This window comes from Aptenodytes forsteri, unplaced genomic scaffold, assembly GCF_000699145.1.
Source record: "Aptenodytes forsteri isolate BGI_AS27 unplaced genomic scaffold, ASM69914v1 Scaffold55, whole genome shotgun sequence".
Taxonomy (NCBI): Eukaryota; Metazoa; Chordata; class Aves; order Sphenisciformes; family Spheniscidae; genus Aptenodytes; species Aptenodytes forsteri.
This window is the reverse complement of record NW_008796063.1, coordinates 11,997,251-12,022,534: the sequence shown is the minus strand read 5'-3', so window position 1 is coordinate 12,022,534 and position 25,284 is coordinate 11,997,251. Positions and strand designations below refer to the sequence as shown.

Below are 25,284 nucleotides of genomic sequence, written 5' to 3'. Positions count from 1 at the left end.
GCAGAACGGGGCTGCAGGAGCCCTGCAGAGCATCGCGGTCGTTACATCGCTCTGGCTGTGGCTGGAGTTCTCTGGGGAAGAGAGGAAGGAGGAACTTGCTCACCTACCGATAAATGATGCCTTTGCTCTGCAGGAAGAAGAGGCCGATGGCTATTTCTGCTGCGTAGAATCTGAAATGAAAGATTTAAAAGGAAGACTGATAATTAAAGGAGATGAATCAAAATGAGAACCTTTCAAATCCAATCACACTAAACAAAATGCATTGGGCATACATGACCAAAGGATAAAGACAGCCACAACATAAAAATACCAGACAAGTATCACACGAGAATGACACAACCCACCCTCCGCTCGTATTGTGTAGGGATGTGACCAGGTTGCTGTGGGCTAGCAGGGGGCTGTCACTTCTTGTTATACAAATTCTCATTAAGCGAGAGCTGGGATCTACGGCTGTTTGTTACTGTGTGCTGGCAATGCGGCTTGAAAAGTTATCTGTCATCTCGGGGAGGCCAAGGAGATAACATGCACTGCCACCGCTCTCTTTAAAGAATATTCAGGGTCTCAGAGGACTCTGACAGCGTGCAAAACACCGGTTCAAACCCACCCGGGCTCTGCTCACTGTTAGTGTTTTTTATTTAAGCATACAAAAGCTTTCACGAGCACATTCTGCTCTGTCCAGATTACAGGGAGCAGGAGCCAAAAGCCACCAGTTAACACTCTGGTTGGCAACCCCAGTAGAGGAGCCAAAGACCCTGGGGAAGGGCACAGGGCAGAACAGAGGCGTGCTGGCAGCACAGTGGGCTGGGAGCTCACCAGCTGCTGCCGGTGTCTCCCAGGAAGCCTCCAAACCTCCCTGCCTGGTGCTTTTATGAAGGTCAATTATTTACCTATCAACAAGTGCAACGTATCCCAAAGATGATCTGGAGGCACCAGCATCCTTGGCACCAGGCAAAGAATCATCCTGCATCTTCCGATTCCTGCTGTCCTTCCTTTCCCCTCCCTTTCTGCCCAGGACTTGCACCACAAAAGCCTGTGCCTTGGACTGTATTTCCAGCTATATGACAAAGGTACATCAAATACCTACCCTGAAGGTGCCAAACTAGGGCTACTGAACTTACACAGCATGTGGCTCTTTAAACCTCCCAACCTGCTGGATCTGGTACATTAAGTCCCCACCATTCACATATTCCATCACAAAATACAAGCGATCCTAAAGAAAAAAAGCAAACAATTAGCAGGAGAATTATTAGAGCAGGGAATCTGCAGGGGTCCGAAGTAAGGACCATGGCAACTGACAGCTGCAGTCTGTATTTTTCATGGCAATACAATTATCACCATTGCCCTCCCTGAGGGGTGCAGGTGGAGCTCGTGTTCACATGGAGCCCGTAAGACAGATGTACTAATTCCTTTCCAACGCTCTGGACTTAAGCTCTGCACCTCAGCAGATAGATCCGATGGAGAAGGCAAGTGGAGGAATTCCCAAAACAGAGGTTTTTCACTTCCCATTAATAAATTTGCTGTCATTCCTCACTGAGTCCATTTTGCAGGGTGTTTGATCAGACAGCTCCTTGCTGGTATTTCCCCAGACACTGCACGGCTTCAATTAAGAGATGCACAAGAGACGTGAGCAGTTCCTACGGGGACCAGCCTCCGTGTGCAGGCAACGACCAGAACGATTTGGCCACGCACCAGGAGGGACGTGTGACATCCCCAGCTCACCAGTCTCGCCCTCTCCCCGGGAGCAGCCTGCGGCAGTGACGGGGACGCACATGCCTGCGGGGGACCCAGCAGCCCCCGGTCAAGACGGGGAGGCAGGAGGAGGCTGCAGAGCCCCCCTCTCCTGGCACATCCCCTCTCCTCGCTCCTCTCAGCCTGGTCTGAGGGTGCGCTTAATGTTCACACATGGTTAATTAATTAATTGTTAAGAGTAGAACAAACAGGTCAATCAGTGACTTTGAATCAATTAAAATACTTGCTAGCAGGTGCAATCACAGCCACCTATAAACACACATTGACTTTGCCTTTAATGTGTAATATGCACTTTGCTTTCATTAATTAAGACTCTCCAGATTAAAGCACCCCTCCTCTTTAATGCTGTGGCAGCCACATAGGTGCAGACCTAAGGAATTCCCAAGTAAGTGCACATCACTTCAGAAGCTGTCCCCAGGAAAAGTCAAGCCATGTGCAGGGGCAGGCTCGGGCTTGCAGCGTGCACTGCCCTGGAGCCACGGCGACTGCGGTGAGCTGGTGAGGGTGTTGTGTACACAGCACGGCTCCTGCATTCATTGCCAGCGTTAGTTTTGCTGGATGTAAGCCCAGTCCTTTAAACATTGCTAGAAATTTGAGAAAGGGTGGGCCATGATCAACCCCGAGGAGAGCAACAAGACCCGAGCATTCCCACAAAGCTCAGAACCATGGATTAATAAAACAAAAGCGGCTGGATCTTATCATGCCACATCCCGAACAGAGCTCTAGCATGAGCACTGCAACTCTTGGGGGGAATAGGAGATTTGGGCAAGCGGGAGCTCCACACCAGCGACACCTTTACCCTGGGGAATCCATGCCCTCAAAACACCACTTTCCTCTGATGTTCCACAGCTCTTTTTTTTAATGGGAAATGGCTGTGAAGAAAACCATACAAGCCTGCCAAAACCACCAACCTAAACCTGCCAAGAGCGCAGGACATTTCTCAGGGAGGGAAAAGCGACAGCTCCAGACCACCGGAGTGCATGCAGGATCGGGACACAGACTGCCGCCCGAGCGCATCTTCCCTGCCGGCAGACATCTGTGCTCCGACCTGTGCGTGTGTCAGTTATGGATGAGAACAGCAACGCGCTCCGTAACATCAGTCACCCTTCTTACAACGAGCAACTTTCTACAGCCTCCAAAAACCACTCGTGGGGCCTCGACGCACAGGAGCCCAAAGACATCACCGGGCTCACCCCAGCCCCGCACCATGGAAGGAAAGACACAAAGGCTGGAGCACTGCGAGAGCTTCAGGTTCGCAGTATTACAAAATAATTCACAGTATTTCCCATTTTTCATTCCTCCTTAAATAAACCTTGCCCTGCTTTTAACACAGTAAGGACAAGGAGCCCAGAAGATATGCAAATGTGAGCATCACCATAAAAGCTACGGAGTAACTCGGGTAATCAGCTCCTCCACCCCAGGCGCAGCACAGCCTGGCGATGCACAGCCCACCCTGACAGCGGGGCGGCCTCACAGGTAATTAAATATGATACCGAAGGGGCAATCAGGCTATGTAAAACATGTGGCACTGATGGGACAGAAAAGAGATTTTGGCTTATCAGATGACTGGGAATTTCGGAGCGTACCCCTCTGTAAATGACTGCCTCTGCCAAGGCATCAATCCAGTTCAGCAGTAAGGCACGGGCCAGGCAAAGTCACCTTCAGCAGCCACCGTCACGCTAGTCATCCTGTGACAGTAACTGGAAAGGAAAGCAATATTGTGCTCGTTTGCAGCTGTTTCCTAAATATATCGATCAACTTCAAGAAGGAAGAATATTAAAAAGATGGTCTCTTGAAACAGCCAGCTGAGCTCTAAAAGCAGGATTTGAGCTTTCCTCATTTGGGTGGAGAAGAGAATGCTGGTGCTTCAGAGAAAAAAAATGTCATGAATAAAGCAGCCAGATGGCTGGCCAGCCTACAGGCTGGAAGAGAGGGTTGGATATGGAAAGCTGTCCTGGCTCTTGTCTATGGCAGAAAAGGATGGGGTCTGTCCAAGACTGGAGAATCCGAACTCACTGCGCGACAGCAAGTTACAGATACGTAAATATCCCCTGCAGAGACTTGCACGGAGCTGGTAAAACACGCACGCCCCTTCCTTGGGCAGCCAAGGCGCAACTCCCAGGGCTCCTTCTAATGCCCTCCTTGTCATTAACCACTCGTTGGGTCCTCCTCCTGCCTGACTCCCCACTGTGAACAAGAGTCGGAGCCAGGACAACAGCCGAGTTCCCCATCCACCCGTTATTTATCCTTGCTCAGTGTCACTGCTGCTGCTGTGCCCTTCGCTGCTGAGCCCCAGCAGGAAGGGAGGTCATCAGCAAAGGCATGGCTCACCCGGGGACACCCGGCTCACCCCCGCTCCCGGGAGCCCTGGCTCAGACCCAGGACCTTTCCAGGGCAGAGCACCCCAAGATCCCTCAGCCAGACCAGCACGGGGCTTCTCTCGTCCTTCAGACCCAGGCAGGAGCTCTCTCATTGCCCATCTTCACTTACTCTTTAAAACGCAGATTTAGGGCTTTTCTATATCCCACCGGTTGATGAACTAACAGCCCCACCTGAGAACTGCGCTCCGGACTGTGCTCCCAGAAATCAAAGTGCTTTGTGCCAGCATTTGATAATACACCCTGCTATACATTTTGATTACATTACAAATATGATTACTATTAAACTACTATAGGTCTGCCAGGAATAATCCTGCACTGACTCACTTCAGATGCCAGAGAAATAGCTGTGTGAAATAGCTTCTCCTGCCACATTTTGATTACTGTGCTGCAAAGCCGGTCCGCAGGCTTTAAACACACTGAATGTGTTTGGTAAATGAAATTTCTGGGATAATATTAAAATGTAATCCTCCTGGATAGCATTGTCATCATTCTAAAGGACTCTGCTGATTCCCTCTCCCGCTCCTGCTGATAAGTACCTGGATATTTTCATTCACAGGTTGCTCGACGGCTGGCCAGAGATTGCTTTAGGGTCCCCTGTCCCCTTTCCCACTCCCCTTCCCCACTCCTGATTTGTACAAACTCAGTCACACGCCCATTTCAAACTGAATTTCCTGCTGTTGGTATTAGGTTTCACTCTCTACTCCAATTTTTGATCACAAGAATGAATCCTGAGAAAAAGCGCAACACTTTGCTATCGAATCATAACGGACATCACGGGCGGGGGGGCCACCTGAGGGGCTGAGAAATCACATCCAACACCATCAGCAGCTCCCTGATGAAAAAATCTCAGGGGTGCAGACATTCTCCATTACAGCCTCCAGTTTAACACACACACATTTTGTTCACGGAGGCATTTTTGCAAGCAAATTGGACAAGTTGTGAGGTTGCCAAGGCAGAAAATACATGGCTGCTTTTGCAAGTGTAGCGATGTATATACGAATAAAAGCAAAGGCATGTTTTCAAGAAGCTAAAATGGGTGACCAGGGCAGAAGTCCCTACAGCTCCGTCCACACAGCTCCCGGGCACCCTGCAGCCACCCAGAAAGGCACTGGGCCCGGATAACTGGTGACACTGGGTCTCTAGAAGAGGGTTTCTGCTCACAAACTCACCACTGAGCCAAGTGACTAAAATCCATTTTGCAAAGCGTCAGACTCCCCCCGCTCAATGTTCAGGGACCAGCATGGTCCTCAGTCCACTCTGCCCTTTGCCCAGGGACAGGCTGCGGCGGCACAGCACTTACCATCGTCTGAAAGCAGGAGTGGAGCTGGGTCAGGAACGGAGGCTTCCCGGAGAGAGCCAGGACGCGTTTTTCAACCATCGTGCACTCTACATCGTCGTCCTGGATAACGACGTCCTTCTTCAAGATCTTAACGGCGTAGAGCTCATCGGTGCCCTTCCTCTCCGCCAGCATCACCTGCACGAGGGAGAGGGCACAGGCAGGATAAAGGAAAACATGGATCCGCAATGCTTCTAGCTTGCCACAGCCAATAGTTAAAAATAACAGCTTGCTTATTATCCTGTGGCTCTCATTATAGTCCTGAAAAGAGATTCAGGTGCCAAATGATACAGAAAGCTATCGGTGGTATTTCCAAAATTATTCAGGAACCCGAAGTCTAACAAGTGACACGTCTACTTCCTTGCCACCTAATCACCTCGAGGAACCCAGTCCAGGGGGTTTGCTGATGTCTGAGTCACAAATCTCCCTTCATCACCTTTCACCCCTGAGTTGGGCCCTGGTTCAGCACCCTCAGGGTGCAAGGAGCATCGGGGGAGGGCATCAAGAGCCTGAACAGAGTCCATCAAGTTATGAAGTGGTAAAAACTTAAAAGTGGAAAAGAGTCAGTATATAGCCAGTAGGAAGAAAAAGCCAGCAAGGTTTTCTCTGCCTTGCCTACACCCTCCACAACGCGCGCAGTGATCAAAACCCAATTACGTGCCGGTCTATCACCCAGCCAAAGCCCCTCTCATGCAGAAGAATCCATTCAACCTCCCATTTAAACCAGTTTCACCCATTTGCAGGTTTATTTATTACAATAAATGGGATGCACTGCTTCTGCTGGTGCAAATTTCCCTCATTAATCACATCAGCCCCAGTGAGGATCCTCAGACCGATCCACCACGCTCCATCAATGTAAGCTGCTCCTCGGTCTGTCAGCAAAACAAACGGACTCTGAAACCACGCTTTGCTTCCCATTTTCCCTCCTTGCACTCTCTCATCATGTTAGATGCGAGCGCTCAGTGGAAATGAATTGCTTTCCATTTGAAAGAGTCTGCAGAAATCCTCCAGTCACATCAAGAACAGGAGTTTGGATGTTTTGAAAATAAATTAGGAGAAGTCAACATCAATAGGGTGGAACTGAAAAGCATTTCAGACTGTAGCAGAGTGGCAGAGGAAACACAAGTGGGTCTCACAGATAACTTTTGAGACACTAAGGACAGCAGAATTAACCCTCTTGTCGTCCTGAGGCAGACAACACGGGGCTGGAGCCCTGTGCTCCCCACTGCAACGTGCCCGGCTCCCCCGCAGAGCCCTGAGCCTCCCCGGGAGCTGGAGCTGGGGCAGAGCCTGTCCCGGGGCTCTTTCCTGGGCAGAGCAGCCCCCTTTGGGGTTTGGGGAGAAGGCAGCAGTGTGCCAGCCCTGGGGCGGCAAGGCACGGGCACAGCCCGCAGGACTGGGACAAGGCAGGGGACACAGCCCGAGGACCGAGGTCTTCGGTGCCCACCCACTTGTTAGAGTGAAAATAACAGCACAATTGGGAAGAGTACTTTTTGAAAGCATGTGGCTCTGGCTCATTTCAGGCGCTTGGCTGCGGCGGTGGAGAGGCTGGCCTTGACAAAGCCCGAGGACCGGGACAAGGCAGGGGACACAGCCCGAGGACCGAGGTCTTCGGTGCCCACCCACTTGTTAGAGTGAAAATAACAGCACAATTGGGAAGAGTACTTTTTGAAAGCATGTGGCTCTGGCTCATTTCAGGCGCTTGGCTGCGGCGCTGGAGAGGCTGGCTGTCCTTCACATGCTGCTTGTCAGGCTTAGCTGGGAAAGGCATCGGGGCTCCTCAGCGCCAAGTGCTTTGGAGAAGCCACTGACATTTACATTTTCATCAGCGGGGACAGGATTGCAGCGACCGTACGCCGCACTCATCCGTTGGCAGCGCTAAAAAGCAGACTGACAGCGTGTCAGTGACTTCAGTAACTGATTTATTTACTCGCTGATGTTTGAAGAAAGTTGAGAACCCCGGAGCAGCTTGGTGTGCTGCTGTGATGCAGCCCAGCAAGGCACAGGCACTGGGACCAGACTTGTGCTTCATCCTTCCCTGGTACCAGCTCCCTGAGGTGTCTTGCAACAGTGCTTTGCACCAAATCGAGGAGCTCTCCTGGCAGGAGTGCCCATGAGCATGGACAGACCCGCGCCCTGCCTGCAGCTGCGGGACAGGGTGCCAGGGCAGCAGACACAGCGGCTTCACATGGATTCTGCACCTCTGCCCTCCCCTGCAATTCTGCACAAACTGAACCATTTCAGTTCATTGCCTCCATTTATCTTCACCAGTTTCATACGAGTTGAGATTTACAAGCCACTGTGCACAGGTGCTAAAAAATGGGGCTGATTTTTAAGTGATAAAAGCAGATGGGCTTCAGCAGCTCGAAGTTGGTGGAAAAGAGAAGCGACCGCTCCAAGAACACAGTTTGGGGGAAGTTGAAGCCTGTTACCTGGGAGTAAGTGGTTTATATGCAGTATCAATTATAGGCAGACCTACCTTGCTATCCATAACCCTTTCACAGAAAAAGTAACTAAACCAGGGAACCTCTGAACCTGGCATCTGCTGCTGCCCCGAAGGGACCGCGCTGGGGCAGGGGGTGGCAGCAGGAGTCCCCTTTGGAAGCAGAGATTGCAGTCCCAGGCAGGGCTTGGAAAGTGTCCTGGTGCTGCTCCAGACATTTTCCTTGGAGACTCCCAGGGGAGAGAGCGCCGTTGTTGGTAACGGAGCGTGTTTGGGGATAAACGCACCAGCAGACTTCCCTGGGGGTACACACAGATCAAATGTAAGGGTAAAATCAGCTGATGGCAAACAGGGTTCAGCTGTAGTAAATAACACCGTAGGGGAGCCGAACTCTGCCGGGGCGATCGGAGCCTGTCCTGCACAGCAGAAAAACCCAGAGAGAGCGGTGGGTGCCACCAAGACGTCCGTGCGCGATTCCCACCCGACCGGGGATGTGGCTACCACCACCCCTGCAGCGCAGCGAGAGGCAGAGGTTGGCTGGTGTACCACGCTAAATGCAAAAAACTGCTCTAGGGCTTATATAGACTGTAAATGCTTCATGCGGTAGCTTCCCAATGACATGGCAATCCTGAGCCACAGCTGAGCCAACCAGCCCTGCTTTACTGAAATGTGAAAGGCAAAAGGAATTTGCAGCTGCCTAAAAATCAGCTGCACTACACCCACAGTGAAGAGGCCAAGTGTGAGAGCGTGTGGCTGGGTGAGTGCAGAGGGATGCTGAAAGCCACATGTTACTACATTTCTCTCTCACATCTGGGCTGGCAGAGCGAGCAGCTCCAGAAGTGCACATTGAGACTAATGCTGGTCAGGATGCTGTAATCACTGTGAATTTGCATATGCAGAAGAGATTGCAGGCTCTGGTCTATGGCCAATCGAGAAAACACCTTCTGCACCCTGAGTGACAGGCACGAAGTCTGCACAAGCATGAGCAGACTTGGCCTGTTCTCTGAGCAGGAGACAGGGCTGCTCGCAGCCTGTGGGGCTTACGCAACCGTCTCCGACTCCATCTCGCTCCGACCCTGCCCGCAGCAGCTTGGCAGTGCAGTGCCAGCGCGACAGCTTGCAGCGCAGAGCCGCAGCCCGTCCAGCTGCGCAGGGGAGCCTGCTCCGAGCTCGGCGCGCCAAGGGCTGGCTCAAAGCTGGCTCCAGCACGCTGGCATCGCAGTTCCTATGGTGACTGCAGCTCGGGTACAGCTAAGATCTCAGGAGAAGGACAGCCACCGATGAGCGGGCTTCAGCAACGGCTGATAACGACACAGCGAGTAAAGAAAAAGATTGGGACCCATTGCACTGTAAATACAAAAAGATTGAAACAACCGAATGCACCCAGCGCAGTCTGGTAACGCCCTGAACAGAGCTGTGCACAAGATGCACGTTGGTAAAGGAGGGAGCGTGCACCCAAACCTCACCACGTGCCCAGGGGCCAGAGCACAACTCTGCAAGTCAGAAACCGAGTCCCTGCCTGAGTGCACCAACCACCAGCCCTTCTGCCACATTTCATACCAAGGGAGGAGAGGAAAGCATTTTACAGCTTGATGATTATCACAGGACATGAAAATTGTCTCCCGTTGCACTCTAATCCGTAACTACAGAGGCAAAAGAATCAGCCCCGCTCAGAAAAACACCATAAAACCCCGAGAATAGACTGACAGCTTGATAGCACGACAGATTGATTAGCTGCAAAAATATGAGCAAGTCACAAATTTAACTTTCCTCTATTTATATTACCACAAAGCAAACCCAGGGTGGGTTGTGTGAGCCTTCTTCAGTCAGGAAGATCTCCCTTCCCCTTGCCAGCCCAGCGAGGACTGCTACCAGCTACAGCTCCCGGGGGCTCCGACAGACCCCGTGGCCGGGACCAGCAGCAGCGGGGGGCAGCCCAAGAAGACCCGAGACCACCAAGGAGCACTGAGGGTCACCCTGCATCCTGGGGCTGAACACACCGAACCAGGACCACGCACACCCGAGCCGCTGTCCCTGAGCTATTTTCCAAACCAGAGCTATTTTCCATCCTCTAAACCTTGATGCCTGGCTCCACGGGGACCTCCATCTGCCAGCTCACTCTCTGGAAAGTAGCAACCAAATAGTGGTTTAGAAGTCCAGCTTTTGGCATGTATTTCTGAAAAACCTTGGCCTGTGTTAAGTATAACTGAAAGGAATGCAGCTTTGTAAGACAGAAGTCCTTGCATATGGGAACATTGTTTTCCACATGGAAACAATGTGTGCATACAGACTGGTGCTTAGATGTATAGTTACTTATCAATGCCTTTTTTTTTTTTTTTTTTTTTTTGTGCAGAAAAGCTGATATTTAACTTGATTTATTCCTGTAATATAATTTGTTTGGGAATGCTCCAGCATAGTAAATGGAGATATTCTGATGCTGAAAGTAGAGAAAGCAAGTTTATTAAACTCCACCGAGGCCAACACATAGGTACTCCTGACCCTGGACAGCCGTAGTGGTGGAGAGAGAAAAACACTAAGCAGTAAATCTGAGCTACTGATGCCAAAGGGTTAATAAGCTTATGCCTGAGACAAAGACTCACTAAAACAGCGTGATTATACCCAAAGAGCTCTCACAGCCTGCTTGAACTGCAGCAGCAGGGACCGGGAGGAGGGAGGCTGGCAGCACACAGACAAGCACAGGAGCAGGCGGTGCCAGCCCTGGAGAAGGACGCCGCTGCCACGGACACGACCGGCTGCTCGGCACACCAAGGGCTGGGAACCTGCCGGGAGCCGAGACCGGGGAGCCGGGCTCCTCTCCCTGCCAGCCGAGCGCCAGCACGGCGTGGATCTGCACACCTCTGCCCGGCTCCTTCCGAAACATCTGGCACCTCCCTGTAAGCGCAAACCAAGCGGGTAGCAAAGCGTCCTCTGCAGCAAGGCCCTGCCGCCGGGCACCCCGCGCCGTGCCACCTCGGTGTCCCCGTGCTGGGGGGACGGGCAGCGGGATGCCGGGTAGGCAGGAGGGAGGCCACGGGGGAGTGCTCCCCAGCGAGGTGCAGGCACACGTGAGGGTGAGGCTGCATCTAACCGTAGAAACCAACGTGCTGTTTTAATAAGCACTAATTAGCATATTTATAACATTCTGTTCCAGGGAACAGTTTCTGTCACACATTCCCTTATATAAGCCATGATGCCGACTGAAGAGTTTGCTAATGTTTCTCAAATTAAAAGAAAGAAGAGGGGGGAGAAAAACCCACAACTACAGAGTTTCCAGATGCCAAGCACAGACTTTAAAAGGGATTAGGTGTTGGGAGGGAGAGAAAAGGGGGCAAAAGCGACACGGAAACAGAGATATGTACACATTACTGAGTGACAGCAGCACGGGCACAATGCACGGGGCTTTCCTGCTCCCCTGCGGTGCCAACCCGCAACAAAGGTGTAAAACACAGAGTAACGGCAGCCTCCTCCTCGGCGGCATCGCTGGCAGGGGAACCGCAGGCTGATGCTCTGGATGCTGGGGACCATCAGGAACTCCCCGTTCTCCTCCTGTCACAGACGTTTCAGTGGATCTCTAAGCTCTCCACCTCCAGAAAGGGAGCAAACACCCATCTAGAGAGGCTGGGACCTCCCAGAGCTCAAACGCCAGCGGCAAAAGGCTGGGGGAGGGAACGGGTGCCAGCTGTGAAAGGCGGGTTCACCCCTTGTGCTCAGCAGGTGACGGGTGAGCATCACTCCCCTGGCATTCTCTCCTTGCCTCTGCTGCCCGCCCAAGAGATGTGCCCAAAGGCAGAGCAATATTCCCTGCAATTAAGGCAACTCACTAATCAGAGCAGCAGCAGGCCATCCATCACACCGGCAAACACCGCGCTGCTGCACAGCAACAGCAGCCCACCTTCCTGCCCGCTCCGGGCTGTGAAGCTCGAGAAGCCACCTGAGGACTGGAATTTCTAATGGAAATCATGACAAAGTTGGCAAGACCCCAAGAAAAACGAAGGCTCCAAGTCACATAATTACTTGAAGACTGAAATTCTGTTACTGCTCATAACCGGTCTGGAAAGTTAATTAAAATGTTCACATATATTGGTAATTATTAGAGAAAAAAATGGTCAAATAAAAAAGAGTTTTAAAGACACAGTACACACCCTGCTTCCCAAAAGACGGCATCTGATTTTTGTGATGGCCTGATCAGACATCTCAGATCTTCATCACTGTGACACAGCAGCCACACAGCCCAGAAGGGAGCCAACAAACTGGGCTCCCGTCACCGTGACACCAGTGCTCCCAGGCAGAGCAAGGACAGATCACGCTGGAGTAGCCACACGGCTGCAGCTCAGAAATACTACAAACGTGTGTTAAACACAGAAAGCGCAAAGGCGTATGTTGTACCACACCTTCCCAAAGCTTCCTTTCCCCAGCACCATCAGGAAATTGAAATCCGAAAGTTTCATCCGATCTCTGCTCCCGTTGTTGTCGAATTTAGAAATGGCATTTGTTGTCTTCTCATCCGCAGCCTTGGACCCTGTTCCAATCTTGGCTCTCTGCAAAGATGGAGATGGAATGGGGAGAAAAGAGAAAAAATTACTGAAAACAGCGCGGACAAAGGTCATTATAAAACCAGTGAGTGCTCCTGAAATCCCACGTTAATCAACTCTTTTCCAGGTCAAACGCTACCCTGAGCTACGGGAACCCCTTCTGTAAGCGTGACAGGGACAGCACCAAGAAGGGCACTGGGGACGTTGTCAGCCCCAACACACTGCACTGTTCAGCCGGTTCCCAGTTAATCTCTGCGAGAGCAACCAGGAACCGCGTCTGCCCACTACCCCGTGACCCCTCGCCCCGCAGCCAGCGGGACACGGCAGCCTGCGTGCCGGGGAGCTACCCCGTAACATGTGGTAGGTCATCCAAAGTATAGAACAGAGGCTTGAATAAGCTATTTATTCTCAAAGCTGACTTCTGTCGCTCACCTCACCAGAAAAGGACAGGTGAATATAAATACATTAAGGTAAAACACAGGAGTTTTTATCCAGCTCCACCTCCGTTACTATCCGATATTGTAGAGAACTGCACTCCCGCGCCAGTTCAGGCTGAACGCAGGAAGCTACAAATCCATTGTGAACAAACCAGAATAGAAAGCACTTCTCCTGCATCCCCAAGCAATCGTGCGAGCTGCTGCAATCACAATTGCTTATTAAGGAGCCTCACAAAACCCCCACGTTTTTAAACACAAAATCTCATCAGTTGCTTGGCACCTCGTCATTGGTCCAGGGGCTATCTAATTTGCTGAACCACAGTTTGTAAAAGCTATCTCACAGTTTATTCGGTTTTAATTTTTAGAAATATGCGACAGTATAAGGCTTGCACTGAGCTCAGCCTAGCATGAAATTCCATTAACCCGATCCCAGCAGTTCAATTTGGCTGCTACTTGCAGCTCCTCCAGATAGGAGCCTCACAAGTAATCTCCAAGCCGTTGCTGCTGCTAATTGGTTCTTGCAAGGTTCTCCGTGCTGTAAAATTCTCCATTCAAGGTCACCTGCAGCACCTACAAACATCTGAAAAACTCCTGCACTGAAAACTAAAGGAACGGTCTCCAGAATTTGCCAATATCGTAACTGCTAACGCAGCTCTGCCCCAGGGAGGAGGCTGAAATCATTCAACAGCCCCATACCTGCTACTGCCGCGAGCGGAGCCGCACACGCGGCACGCCTGCTTTCCACTGGGAAAAAGTGCATACGTTGAAAAGGAAACAAAGTCACCTCTCCCGAACCACCAGGATTTTTCCTCATTGTAATCTTTAGGCTTTCACAACATCCCCAAAAGAAGGGGATACCCAGCCAGAGCATTTTACTTCGAATCAGCTCAGGTGACAAACAGCAGCTCTGGCACCGACCGAAAGCTGCTCGTTGAACTCGGACGAAGAGGGATCCAAACGTGGGCAAAGGGAACAAGAGCAGCCTCTGCGCCTCCACGAAGCCAGCCTTGTGTTGTGTAACTTTGCCTTCAGCAATCCTCACCCTATTGTATTTCAAAGCTAACTCCAAAAGAAAGATGTACTTATCAGCAGGCAAAATAGTCATATTCTGTGAAAGCTTCCTAAATGCTCTATCACAGCTGAAAAACAATCTTGTCAGATCAGATTTGACACTAAATTAACCTCTGTGAAAACAAGCTGTAGTAAAATTCACGGGCAGTATTATGCTTCCATTAAATGACACCCAAAAGCACACCGCTGTTTCAGACGAGCCCGTATTCTCCCGCACGTCTGCAGCCCAGCAGCAGCGGGGTTGGCCACGGGACTCAGTGAAGCACTGACCAAAGGAGGGGGAGGCTTTCAGTCCTGAGCAGAGCAGAAAAGAGCAACACGAAGAGGGGGGGAAGGAAGAGGATTTTCATTTGCTTCAGCCCAGCAAACCGGCCGGCTTCAGGCACAGCGTTACCAGCAGCGCCGGCAGACACCCGGGCGAGCACCCGGCACCCAAGCGTGAGAGCGACTTCAGGTCCCTCCTGCTGCCCACAGCTGCTCCCAAGTCTGCGTTTAACGAGGGCCTGCTTCCATCACAGTCAGTCTTGCACTTGACCAGAATTCGCAGCATCACGGTATGTGCACAGGAGACAAGATGAGGATATAAACACAACGTGACTTCCCTGATAAAACAGGCTCAGCGCGTAGCTTGGACAGGAGGGGGAAAGGTCTTTCCAGAAAAGAGCCCAAAATAAGAGTTGGGGAGATGTAAAGAACATCATCCCTGAGTGAAGTGTTTTACTTTTGCTATCGAGTGTCTCTAATGTCTATCTCTAAGTGAGTACAAAAGTCCTTTAACCTGTTTTTAATACACTCCTGACGCTCACGCAGTCTCGAGACCTCTTTAAGGTTTACAACTGAAGCGTGCTAAACATTGCTTACAAAATTTTTTTTAAAAAGCACTTGACCTTCGTTATCCAACTCCGTTTGTCATAGTTAATTTACTACATCTGAATTTATGCAATAGCAGCTGACATTCACATCTATCAAGCTGTCCCAGCAAGTGGCTGATAAAGACCAAGCAGAATTGGCAGGCGATGTGCAAGGCTTCACGCTGTGCTTTTGTCTCAGGACGCTTTCTTGTCAAGCCCAGGAGGTGCCCGCTGCAGACAGAAGGCTGCGGGAAGCGCAGCAGCAGCACCTCGGCCAGGAATGGCACCGCAGGCTGCCAGAAAGGGGCATTTTTCCAGCCGGCAGCCCTGCGAGCATCCGTGCGTCTTCTGCGTCGTCCAGGCTGACACCTCAGTCCTTTCAGCTGGGTGCTTTTGCAATGGTAGGTCCACTCAAAATATAAACCTGTCATACGTGTCTCAACTTTGTCCTATTGATTCGCGCTGCCAGGAGCAGGCAGGATCAAGCAGCGCTAATACAGATTGATTGAAGGATTCTTTTTAGTCCTTATCGTCTGAAATGCCGTGGCAGCACCCTTGGCTGCTGCGTCACAACCAGGCTCCAGCGCGCTCCTTGCTCCTCGGGACGCCAGCACAAGCCATCGCTCAGCTGGCCAGGGATTTCTTTCCTTGTAACACTGACTTGCTCACAAAGGAGGATGCAATAGAGGAAGACGCAGCAAGGTGAGGGTACAGATGTAGTCTGGCAGAGTGGAATGACACCTCTGGACAATGTATTTTCTGATCTGTAGACAACTCATCATCTGACTTCCAACATACATACCGTTTTAACACCACTGGAATGTCAAGAAATGCAATAAAAGCAGGTAGTTAGTTCTTTATAGAGCTGACAACCATTGGTTGTATGCCAACTGTTGTATTAGAACTGTCTTATTTTCTTGGATATTCAGGAAAGTTATACATAGCAGCAAGGTGAGGGTACAGATGTAGTCTGGCAGAGTGGAATGACACCTCTGCACAATGTATTTTCTGATCTGTAGACAACTCATCATCTGACTTCCAACATACATACCGTTTTCACCACTGGAATGTCAAGAAATGCAATAAAAGCAGGTAGTTAGTTCTTTATAGAGCTGACAACTGGTTGTATGATGCCAACTGTTGTATTAGAACTGTCTTATTTTCTTGGATATTCAGGAAAGTTATACATAAATGAGATAAATGTGAGATTAAAAAAAAAAGGAGAAAAATGAAGCAACTCTCCAGTCCCATGCTACAATTAATGGAGTTCACGCTGACAACCATAAGGGCAACTATTTTATTTTGTGTATGGCTCATGTAAGTCTCCAGATGTACCACATTCATTCTCAGGGTTCTGGGAAAACATTAGCTATACTGAAAAGCAGCAAAGACCTATTAATTCAGTAATGTCTGGATCAATCATTCCAGCAAGATCTTCCATGGCTTATTGAGTAGTAAATAGACATTTCTCCTTGAAGCCTCTTGGCGAGTTGGACCCAAGCATCGCTGAAATCTTTCAGAGACTGGCATGGAAATCTCACCAGCTTCAGTTCACCTCCGTGCAGGTCCTTGGCGCTGCCAGTGCAAAGCCCTGATGCTCTCTGATGCTGACAGCAGCTTAGCTGGGCCAGCTCCTCGGGGAAGCCCAGGTGCGATAACGCTCTGCAGAGCCTTTCCGGCTCCCTGAAATCCCATGTCCACATTCACTCTGAAAAGCCCTTTGCTTTTACGTCCTTTGCTTTCCACAGGCACCACCAGCGCTTTCCCCACGTGACTGTTCTGCACTTCCATCTGCACGGGCCAGAGCTGGCAGTAGCACCAAGCCCTCGCACCCCGCTGCTCCCTTTGAGCGCTCCGGCTGGTGCTGCTGGCTTTCACCTCAAAGTTACGGCCTCGCTTTGGACAAGGCACTGTCACCCGTCTGACCTTCACTGTCACCTGGCCACATCAATTAGCCCGTAGTTCAATTAGCATAGACTCCACTCTTGGTTCCTCAGGTTAACCCACTATCTGGGCTGAGAGAGCAGCGCTACACACCACGGGAAGCATGCATTACTTAGGTTATTGAAAACTAAATCACTGGCTCGTACGTGTTCCTAGTGTTCCAGGCTTACACCTCCAGCAGCGTTTCTGTCGGTAACACCTTGGTGCAAAGCGCCGTCAGGGATCACTGATACCACGTGCCAAGCTCACCCAACCGTCACCCTCTTAAAACCCCAGCCCGGTCTCAGTGCACAAGGCAGGGTACAGAGGCTGCCACGACATTTAACGGCTAAGAAAGGGTTTCTTTCTGAGATTAGCTCCAAATCCAATTATACTAATATCTTAATTTATCTTAATTATATTAATTCATAATCAGCAGCATGACAGAAAAAACAGACGAACAAATCCTATTATACGGCACCTCAGAACGAGGGTAGAACTGCTGTACCGACAACACGTGCAGACATCAGGAGCACGGTTACATCAGGTCATCCTGGGACATCCAGGATCTTCGTCCCTCTTTAATTGGAATATAGCGTTGGAAATACATTAAATGAAGTATCTCCTTATTTAGCTACGCTATACTCATTTTGGCAAACACAAATTGTGAATTATGTAACCCTAACAGAAAGACAGACATGGTCTGAAACAACACAAACGAAAAGGGGATGTTTGCAATGCTGCTTTCTTTGCAGTAAGAAGAAATAACTTCTTAAAAATGACAGGATTTCGGACTCCTTCCTACCCGCAGGTAGCAGAGACAGGGGATCAAGCGCACTCTTAGTGGAGCACAAGGCACCACGCAAACATCACGCAAAACTGCGCATTGTGCAATATTATCTCTTGCATTTTCGACCTAAGTGCCAAAGAATCATTTTCCTGTCTCTCATCTCCTCATCCACCAGAAACGACTGTTCCCTTTCCCAGCTAATCCACTGTCTGCTTCTATCGCACACGAAGTCAGACACACACACGTGCAGGGAGATCACTGTATTTTCAAATTAGAAGAGAGTATTCCAGAAGGGCGAGATGGATGGCTCATTCAGTGTGCTACGATTAAAAACCATCCTGTCAATCCCGTCAGAAAATTGCATGTGAGTGAACCCCACACTTCCAGCTCCTGGTGTATCTGAATCCGTTTGCCTTAACTTGCTTTGTTGCAAACCTCTACGAAATGACCCCGTTTGGTTCATCTGCCCCAGCTCCCCATCATTCCTCGGACCGCTGCGCAGTTGCTCCTGGGCCCCCGTGTGCCTCGTGCTGGAGGAGCCGCGCAGCTGCAGTGATCCAAGGAGTGACCAGATCCCTGCTCGAAGCACCCGCCGTCTCTCCGGTCTCCCCTGCCCTGGAAGCACCAGCCTGGCGTGGTGACATGACCCAGCGCTGCACCAGGGAGGCAGCAACCGCTTGCGGATGCATCACAAACTTGCCATTCCCAAACGGATCCAGCAAGGTCCTTGTTTACTATTTAACATAGCCAAACCATTGCTGGAAAGCTTCAAATCTTCAGTGACTTTTTTTTTGTTAAATGTAACTGAACAACTTACCTTCTGGAAACACCATTTGAAGCTTGTGCCCCAGCGCCAGGCGTGCCATGGAGAGCCTTGGGAAGGACCAGCCAAGGGCATGGGTCTCCAAGAGTGGGTGCAAAGCAGGGCGAGGGAGGAGCGATGGGCCGCACCCTGCTCCGTGCTCCCTGTGCTGCTGGGGAAAGAGCTGGCAGGGAAAGCCCCTTGCTGAGGGCATGGCAGGCAGGCAGCAAGGAAAACCCCTGAGTTCCCAAGAAAAATCAATTCACCTCAAATTTCTGCCTCAGTTCCTCATTTCCTTCTTCTCCCTCAGGAGGCACCGGGACGTTGAAATATTCCCCCTCCTCCTGGCTCAGAAGCTTAAACCTGGAGGGACACAGCGAGATCGTCAGGTCAGGATGGCAGACAGGACCGCAGGCAGGCAGGACCGCACCTCCCGCTCTGAGCACAGCTCTGCCTCCGCTGTACCAGCACCCGGGTGACCCTTCCCCAAGGTTAGAAGACCCCCCCAAACCTCACACCCCCAAACGGTCCCACTCAGCAAGCTCCCAGACACGCACCCGAGCGGAGGGTTGTTTCTGGGGTCCCTCCCCCCAGCTACCACAGCTTGGAAAGCACATCCACTACCTGCTGCGGTGGACACCACAAAGCACTGATGCTTCTTCCAAAACACAAGCCTGACCCAAAAACCCACAGACAAAGCACGTCTTTCTCGTGACAGCAAGCTCCTTCCCCATCAGCTGCCCCAGGTGCCAAGGCAAGCCGGGCTCCACGGGGACAGCACGTAGAACCTGCCAGTGCCGGGCTGGCACTGACAACCCTGAGCACAAAGCCGAGATGCTCACCAAAAAAAGGAAAAAAGTTTAAGCGGCAATTATCAGAAATCACGGAAATGTCATTCAGATCTGAGGCGTTTCACACAGCCGCAGGCAAAGCCTTGGCTCCATCGGCAAACCCCTCCCGGCAGCCGGAGGACAGTTATCAGCTGGGTGTTATCTACAGAGGCTGCACTGAACCACCAAAGTGCTATTTGCATAATATAGGGACAGACTCTTCCTTTGAGCTTGTTTCCTCCATTAACTGCAGTTGTTTAGATATGAAATATACACCAGAGCTCCTTCTAGAGTTTATTCTAGCCAAATACTGTGTCAAGGAAAATTACTTAGATCTCCACTTACGTGATTTTTAAAAGACTGGGAAAATGATCAGACTTTGGGCTGCGTCAGAAGCCGGCAGCGCACCAACCCCAGCCGACACACACGCATCCTTACAGGTGACTGGAAATTTGGGGGGAAGTGACAGTTTTCTTCTGTTTTCCAGAAGAGAAGCCGTGTCTCAATCAGGGTCTGGTTTGTGACAAGCGAGGCTCACAGGCTGAGCCCTGCGGCGTGGTAACACGGCCAGACTCTGCCGGCAGCCCCACGACGGGTCGGTTTTCCCTGAGGGGACGGCACACGCTGCCTGCCTTACTGCGGGCTCCCGCCGGGCAGGACGAGGCAGACGGCGGCAGGAGCATCCCCCGCTCTGCCCCCCAAGCCCTGGCTGTGCCAGGGGAGGCGGTGGGTGCTCCGCATGGTGCCAGCCCTCCAGCCCACCTCTGCGTGCAAGAGATGCACGACCCGGCGCTGTGCGGGCAGGCTAGCCCATCTGCTAATTCCTCCTCCTCTCCGTTCTCTGCTTTAAGTGAGACACATACAGCTTCCACGGTGGAGAAGACGAGTCCGGGGTGTTTGCTCAACTCGTGGAATGCAAGTTAATAGCATGCAGGTTTTGGTTTCCAAAAGACATATAATATCTATTTTCAATTATTACACTTGACATGGAAAGGTAACACAGCTCTCAGGCATTGGTGGCTGGGGGAAAAAAAAAGGGAAATAAGGTGGCATGTGTCCTGCTGGGGGAGATAAAATGGAAATGAAGAGACCCATTCAGTGGGGGTGTTACAGACCCGCTGTGTTCATCTTTCATATGGTAACGAGCGACGGTAATTACACACTTTGGTAGCATTCCTCCTTTTATTGAACAGTGCCCCTCAGCACTGGTTCTGCTAGTCTGCGTGGTACAAAACAGCTGCCCCCGCCACAAATCACAACTCCAAGCATGTCCCCCCAGCCCTTCACCCGCTCACAGGCTTGCTCTCCTGCACGCCTGACGAAGCCACGTTGCCTCCCCGGTACAGAAACTAAGGGAATCCAACCAGAAAGTGCTGGAAAATGCTTGCTCAGCAAACACTTGGCAGGTGATGCCGTGAAGCCTATGTAGCAAGAGCCCGCGGGGAGCACCAGCCCTCCTGGCCGTGAACACCAGGCAGAGCCGCCCCTGTCTGTGCGTGCCCGTGGGAGGGAAAAGCCCCCCGAGCGACCCCGCAGGAGAGCAGGAGGAGACAGAGGAGGTGACACAAAGCCAGCCCACGCGGGGCACTCAGATGCTGTCCTGGCGCCTCTGGCCGTCCCCTGGGACACCCCACGGCCCACCACAGCACCAGCGATTCTCACCAGTCAGAGGTGGAGTGGCACCTTACGCAGGAGCCAAAACGACTGGTGATCCTTGAACAGAAGGATGCTGGTAAAGTACGACGGGCTGCCACATCTTCCATCGCGTACAAAAAGATCAGGACTGCTTTTTGCCCGTAGTATTTTTAAAACAATTGCAACTCTTACCATCCATCGACCCCCGACTTCTGCAGCTCAGAAATCCCGAAGGACAAGGAGCCCATGAAATCATTCCTGCTGGTCAGATCCCAGTCCCAAATCTCCACAGACAACCGCCTGTCTTTGTCCGCCTCTTTCAGTTGGCTGGAAGAGAGGAAAGAAAAAGGGATGGTTTTATTCTGGAAGCCATTGCTACACCACCATGCCCCTCCATGCTCCATAAGAACATGGATGCAAAATGAAGGGATGGTCTTCAATGACCGTTCAGCTCTCTAATATTTAATTTCCCGACCACATCCGTTTCAAACGGAGAATGCAGAGTTCCTGCCCTGAAACGCTCGGCTTTGATCAGGGGTGAGGGCAGAGGTTTAATCAGCTTAATGTCTCTGAATAATTAAATCAGAGCAAATACAATCACATTAATTCTTAGGGGTGAGAAAAATTAGTTTACAAGTTTAAACATTTTTCTTGTACTTACAATTTAAATGTTTCGTTCCACTCAGGATTCAGGGAGCACTTGATAGTTTTGGTCTTCTGTTTGCTTTCGTTTTTGGGGTCAGGGATTAGTTTAAGCTTCACGTAGGGATCTGACAAGCCATTGGGATCCATAGGAACTAGGTTTTTAGCATCTCTTACTGGGGAAGAGAAAAAGGATTAAATTCAGTATTGAAACTATAAAAATACCCAACAATTGACAACTGCCCTGTGTGCCACGAGTAAGTGTGAAAATAGTGATTAAAAACAGAATTAAAACTGAATATGTGCAGACACGGACGTTACATGAGAAATGACATACAGTTATCAATGCAAAGCAAATACAGCTCTAACGGACAAGGGAGGCTGAAGGATCAACTCGAGATTATTTTCACTTTCTGATAGGATGATTTGTTGTTTGCTCTCAGTTTTAAACAGTTTAAAGCTGCTTTGTTTCCTCTTGCACCTTGGTAAGCAGAATTGCACTGATTTGCATCCTTCTTTTGGGAGAGGTGGGAGCACGGGGACGGTGCTTTCCATGGAGAGTGGAAATAGAAACAGCCATGAACAGGGGAGAGCAGGCACCAGAAAGCACCAGCGCAGCGGCCAGATCCAGTGCTGAGCTCTCCTTTTGGGTCCCCTTGGGCTCAGCTGCTGCGGCCCCGGGGGGCCGGGGGGATGCCCGCAGGGAGCGGTGCAGCCGCCAGACTCGGCAGCATCACCCCGGCTCCGGGAGCCAGAGCGTCTCCTCGGGGAGCAGGAGCAGAAGAAGGGTGAGCAAACCTGCAGGCAACCTCGACTGCTTGTGATCGGATTGCAGCTTTGACAAATTAAATTCAATCAGGCTGATCTTTCCTTAGATTAAGTCAAAAAGGGTCTGTCTTCTGGGTGAAGGGTCTTATCTTCCCTTTAGTCTGAGCAAAGATATCAGAGATGGAAAGTCCGATGGGACACGACGGAGCACAGCTGTAACCAGGGGGAAAGCTGCTTGCAAGAAAGTCCAGAGCAGAAACTCCCCTCCCCTGCACTGCAGGCAGCAGACACAGCTCCACTGGGTGTTTTCACAGGCTCTCCCGCCCAAACCACCCAGGCCTGAGCAGGCAGCACTGCCCGAGCAGCGGTGGGGGCTTCCCTCCTGCCCAAGCGTTGCCAAGCCGCCCCTCCTTGGCAGCCGGCACGGTGCCCACCGGCAGCCCCTCGGCACAGCACGCCGTCACCTCCCCAGGTCCAGCGCACACCTCAGGGATCAGGCACAAAGGGTCATGCCGTGTCGGGAACAGGGGAACTCGGCGCTGCCTGAAATCCCACCAGATCACACCAGCAGCTCTGCTGCAAGGCTCCCTGCGGGCACAGCTTTACCCCATACACCCCATAATCCCGAGGAGGAGAGGACTCCAGCCGCGTGTGCGGTGCTGCAGGACTTTAGAAGATACTCTCAGAGAGTCAGCAAGAGTAAAAACAATTGCTCAGTTTCCAAATCAACAGTAAGGCATTCCTGATGCAAGGTTGGGAGCCAGATAAGTTTTGAAAAGCAAATTAATGCTCCAAAATCTGCAATCTACTGCTGTCCTCCTGAAGCATCGCCCAATTTCTGGCTCCATGGAATAAAACTTGTAGCCAAAATTCAAATCTGCATTTATAAACTAGCTCATTTATCAAACACGACACCCTTGACAGCAGCTCGCGAGACAGAGAGGCAAGCCTGCCGGGAATCGCCTGCTACCCAATTATGGGTGCCCAGGCAGCCCTATCGATTTGGCAGCACTAGATATTCTTCAGACTCCTGAGATGAGGCAGCCACGGGAGCCAGAGCTGCCTCCTGCCCCTCAGCAGAAGGGGAGGAATGACTTCATTACTAACAGCCCCAGAAGCAGCGATATACAGTGACCTTGCCGTGGACACTGTCGTGCCCAGGACAGGTCGGATCTCTTTGCTGCGAGGTTGAGGCCTGCCAGCGGTCGGTGGGGTCAGGGATGCAGATGCAGCAGCTGCTCAGCATCGGCATTTACAAAGAGCTTTCTCTGCTCATGTGCAAGAAGCAGCTTTGCTGCCTGAAAAAGGGAAGGACACGTGGCGAGGCTCTGGTCCCTGGGGCAGTCCCCTCCCGCAGGTTGTTTAGGTAGCAGCGGTCTCATTTTCCCAGCAGGAATGAACGCACTGCCAGGACCCAGGGACCCTGCACACCGCACCACTCCGAAATCTGCCGTCGTCCCCAGGGAGGGTGCTGAGTGGGGCTGGGGACACCGTAGCGTCCGAAAAGCACTTGTGAGAAGATGCCCAAGGAGGAGGATTCACCCTTCTTGTACCGGAGAGGACTGAGGCTCTAAATTTCTTCAAACAGACAACAGGCATCTCCAGAGGACAGTAAAATATCAGACCCGAGTGGCTTTCAAGCTTCTCCGCTTATTGCCGATTTGTTATGTATTGCACAGGCTGCTCGCCGAGTTAGGGCCAGCTTTGCAGAAGCACTGGGCCATCCCTCCACGGGCCCCATACGGGTAGAAATCCGCAGCAGTGCCAGGGCTGGTGAAGCAACAGCGCCCGATGTGCGTTACCTGCTCTGCAACCACCTCATCTCCACGTAACGAACCTGCACAGCCCCGCATCTCGGGAGAGCAGCCCAACAGTCGCGCCTTCTTCCGCCTATAACTGCTTGCTGTGACACGAGCAGCCTGACTTCATTTCTATAATGTCCTGACAATTATTTGCATGTGCCATTTAATAAATGAATCTTTTTTTTGTTAAAGTTTGGACATAAATACCAGCTCTGCACTTCAGAGGATGCACAGCAGTTTATTCTGTGGCCTAATTTGGACTCTCAGTCAAAATCTTCTGTGGAAAGCTTTGTACCATCCAAGCAGAAAGGCTTGCAATCTGCTGTGTGAAATCTTTAAGTAACGAGTTTAATTTCCAAGGGCCCCGCCAAGGCTCTGCACCAATACAGCCGGAATGCCTTCCTTTCTCTCACCCCTTATCAGAGGGGAAGAATACATATTTTCTCATCACTGTTACAAGCTTTTATCTGTGCCTTTTTGATAGGAAAAAAGGCAATCTGTATAACTACGTTCTTGAATTATAAAACATTAAAGTGTATTAGAGAAAAGTCCCACAATAGGTCCTGCCAAGGCACTACCTGACTGGCAATGAGCCCGCAGGGGAAGCAGTCTTCATAGGGTTTGCAAACAAACAGCGGGAATTGCTTTTGCATGTTTGCAGGTGTGGGAAGTGCCTTGTCCGGGAAGCCCAGCACCCCTGCACCCCTGCCCCCCAGCCCAGAGCCCTGCCAGACTTTCCCCCACCCTTAACAGGGTGTGCCAAACTTTCCCCCCCCCTTAACAGGGTGGGGGGAACACAGCTCCCTCCTTAACTTCTCGGTCGGTCCGACCGCAGCCGTCACAGCTGCAGGCACCCGCCCTGCTCCCCTGCGCTTCCCCGCAGGCTCCTGCCTTCACCCAGCGCGGGGGGCCAGGGCTCCCTGCCCGCACCCCCGCCGCGCTGCCATGGCACGGTGAATGGTGCTCCCAAGTGCCCTGCTGAACCAGGGCCTCTTAATACCCTTCCCCTGCAACTCTGCTGAGCTTTTACTACCTTTTATTACCTTCCTGGCTTTAACAGTATTACGAAAACTTATTTTCAATGACCCTGACCATCTGCAGCACAGGGAGAGAGAGAGCCTCAGGGGAAGATCTCATCTCCGCACCAGTGGTCCGCGCTGGTGACCATCGCTCTTCGCGTGTCCCGGGGGTCAGCAGAAATCCCCGGGGACTCCTCACCCCCCTGCGACAGACGGCAACAGCCGCTGTGTGCGGGGCAGGAACAAACCCAAAGATGGGCAAACCGCTCGCCC

At 51.4% G+C, this 25,284-nt stretch overlaps 1 protein-coding gene across 1 annotated transcript in view; it reads right to left on the bottom strand.

Moving 5' to 3' along the window:
* Positions 1–25,284, bottom strand: part of PRKCB (protein kinase C beta) — an 88,428-nt gene that overhangs the window by 29,731 nt on the left and 33,413 nt on the right. Inside the window, exons 5-11 of the mRNA XM_009286624.1 lie at positions 21,442–21,598; positions 20,973–21,107; positions 18,582–18,678; positions 12,301–12,447; positions 5,431–5,604; positions 1,119–1,210; positions 108–170 (exon numbers count right to left, since the gene is read on the bottom strand). Coding sequence (XP_009284899.1) covers positions 108–170; positions 1,119–1,210; positions 5,431–5,604; positions 12,301–12,447; positions 18,582–18,678; positions 20,973–21,107; positions 21,442–21,598 — 865 coding nt within the window. The remainder of the gene's footprint in view (positions 1–107; positions 171–1,118; positions 1,211–5,430; positions 5,605–12,300; positions 12,448–18,581; positions 18,679–20,972; positions 21,108–21,441; positions 21,599–25,284) is intronic.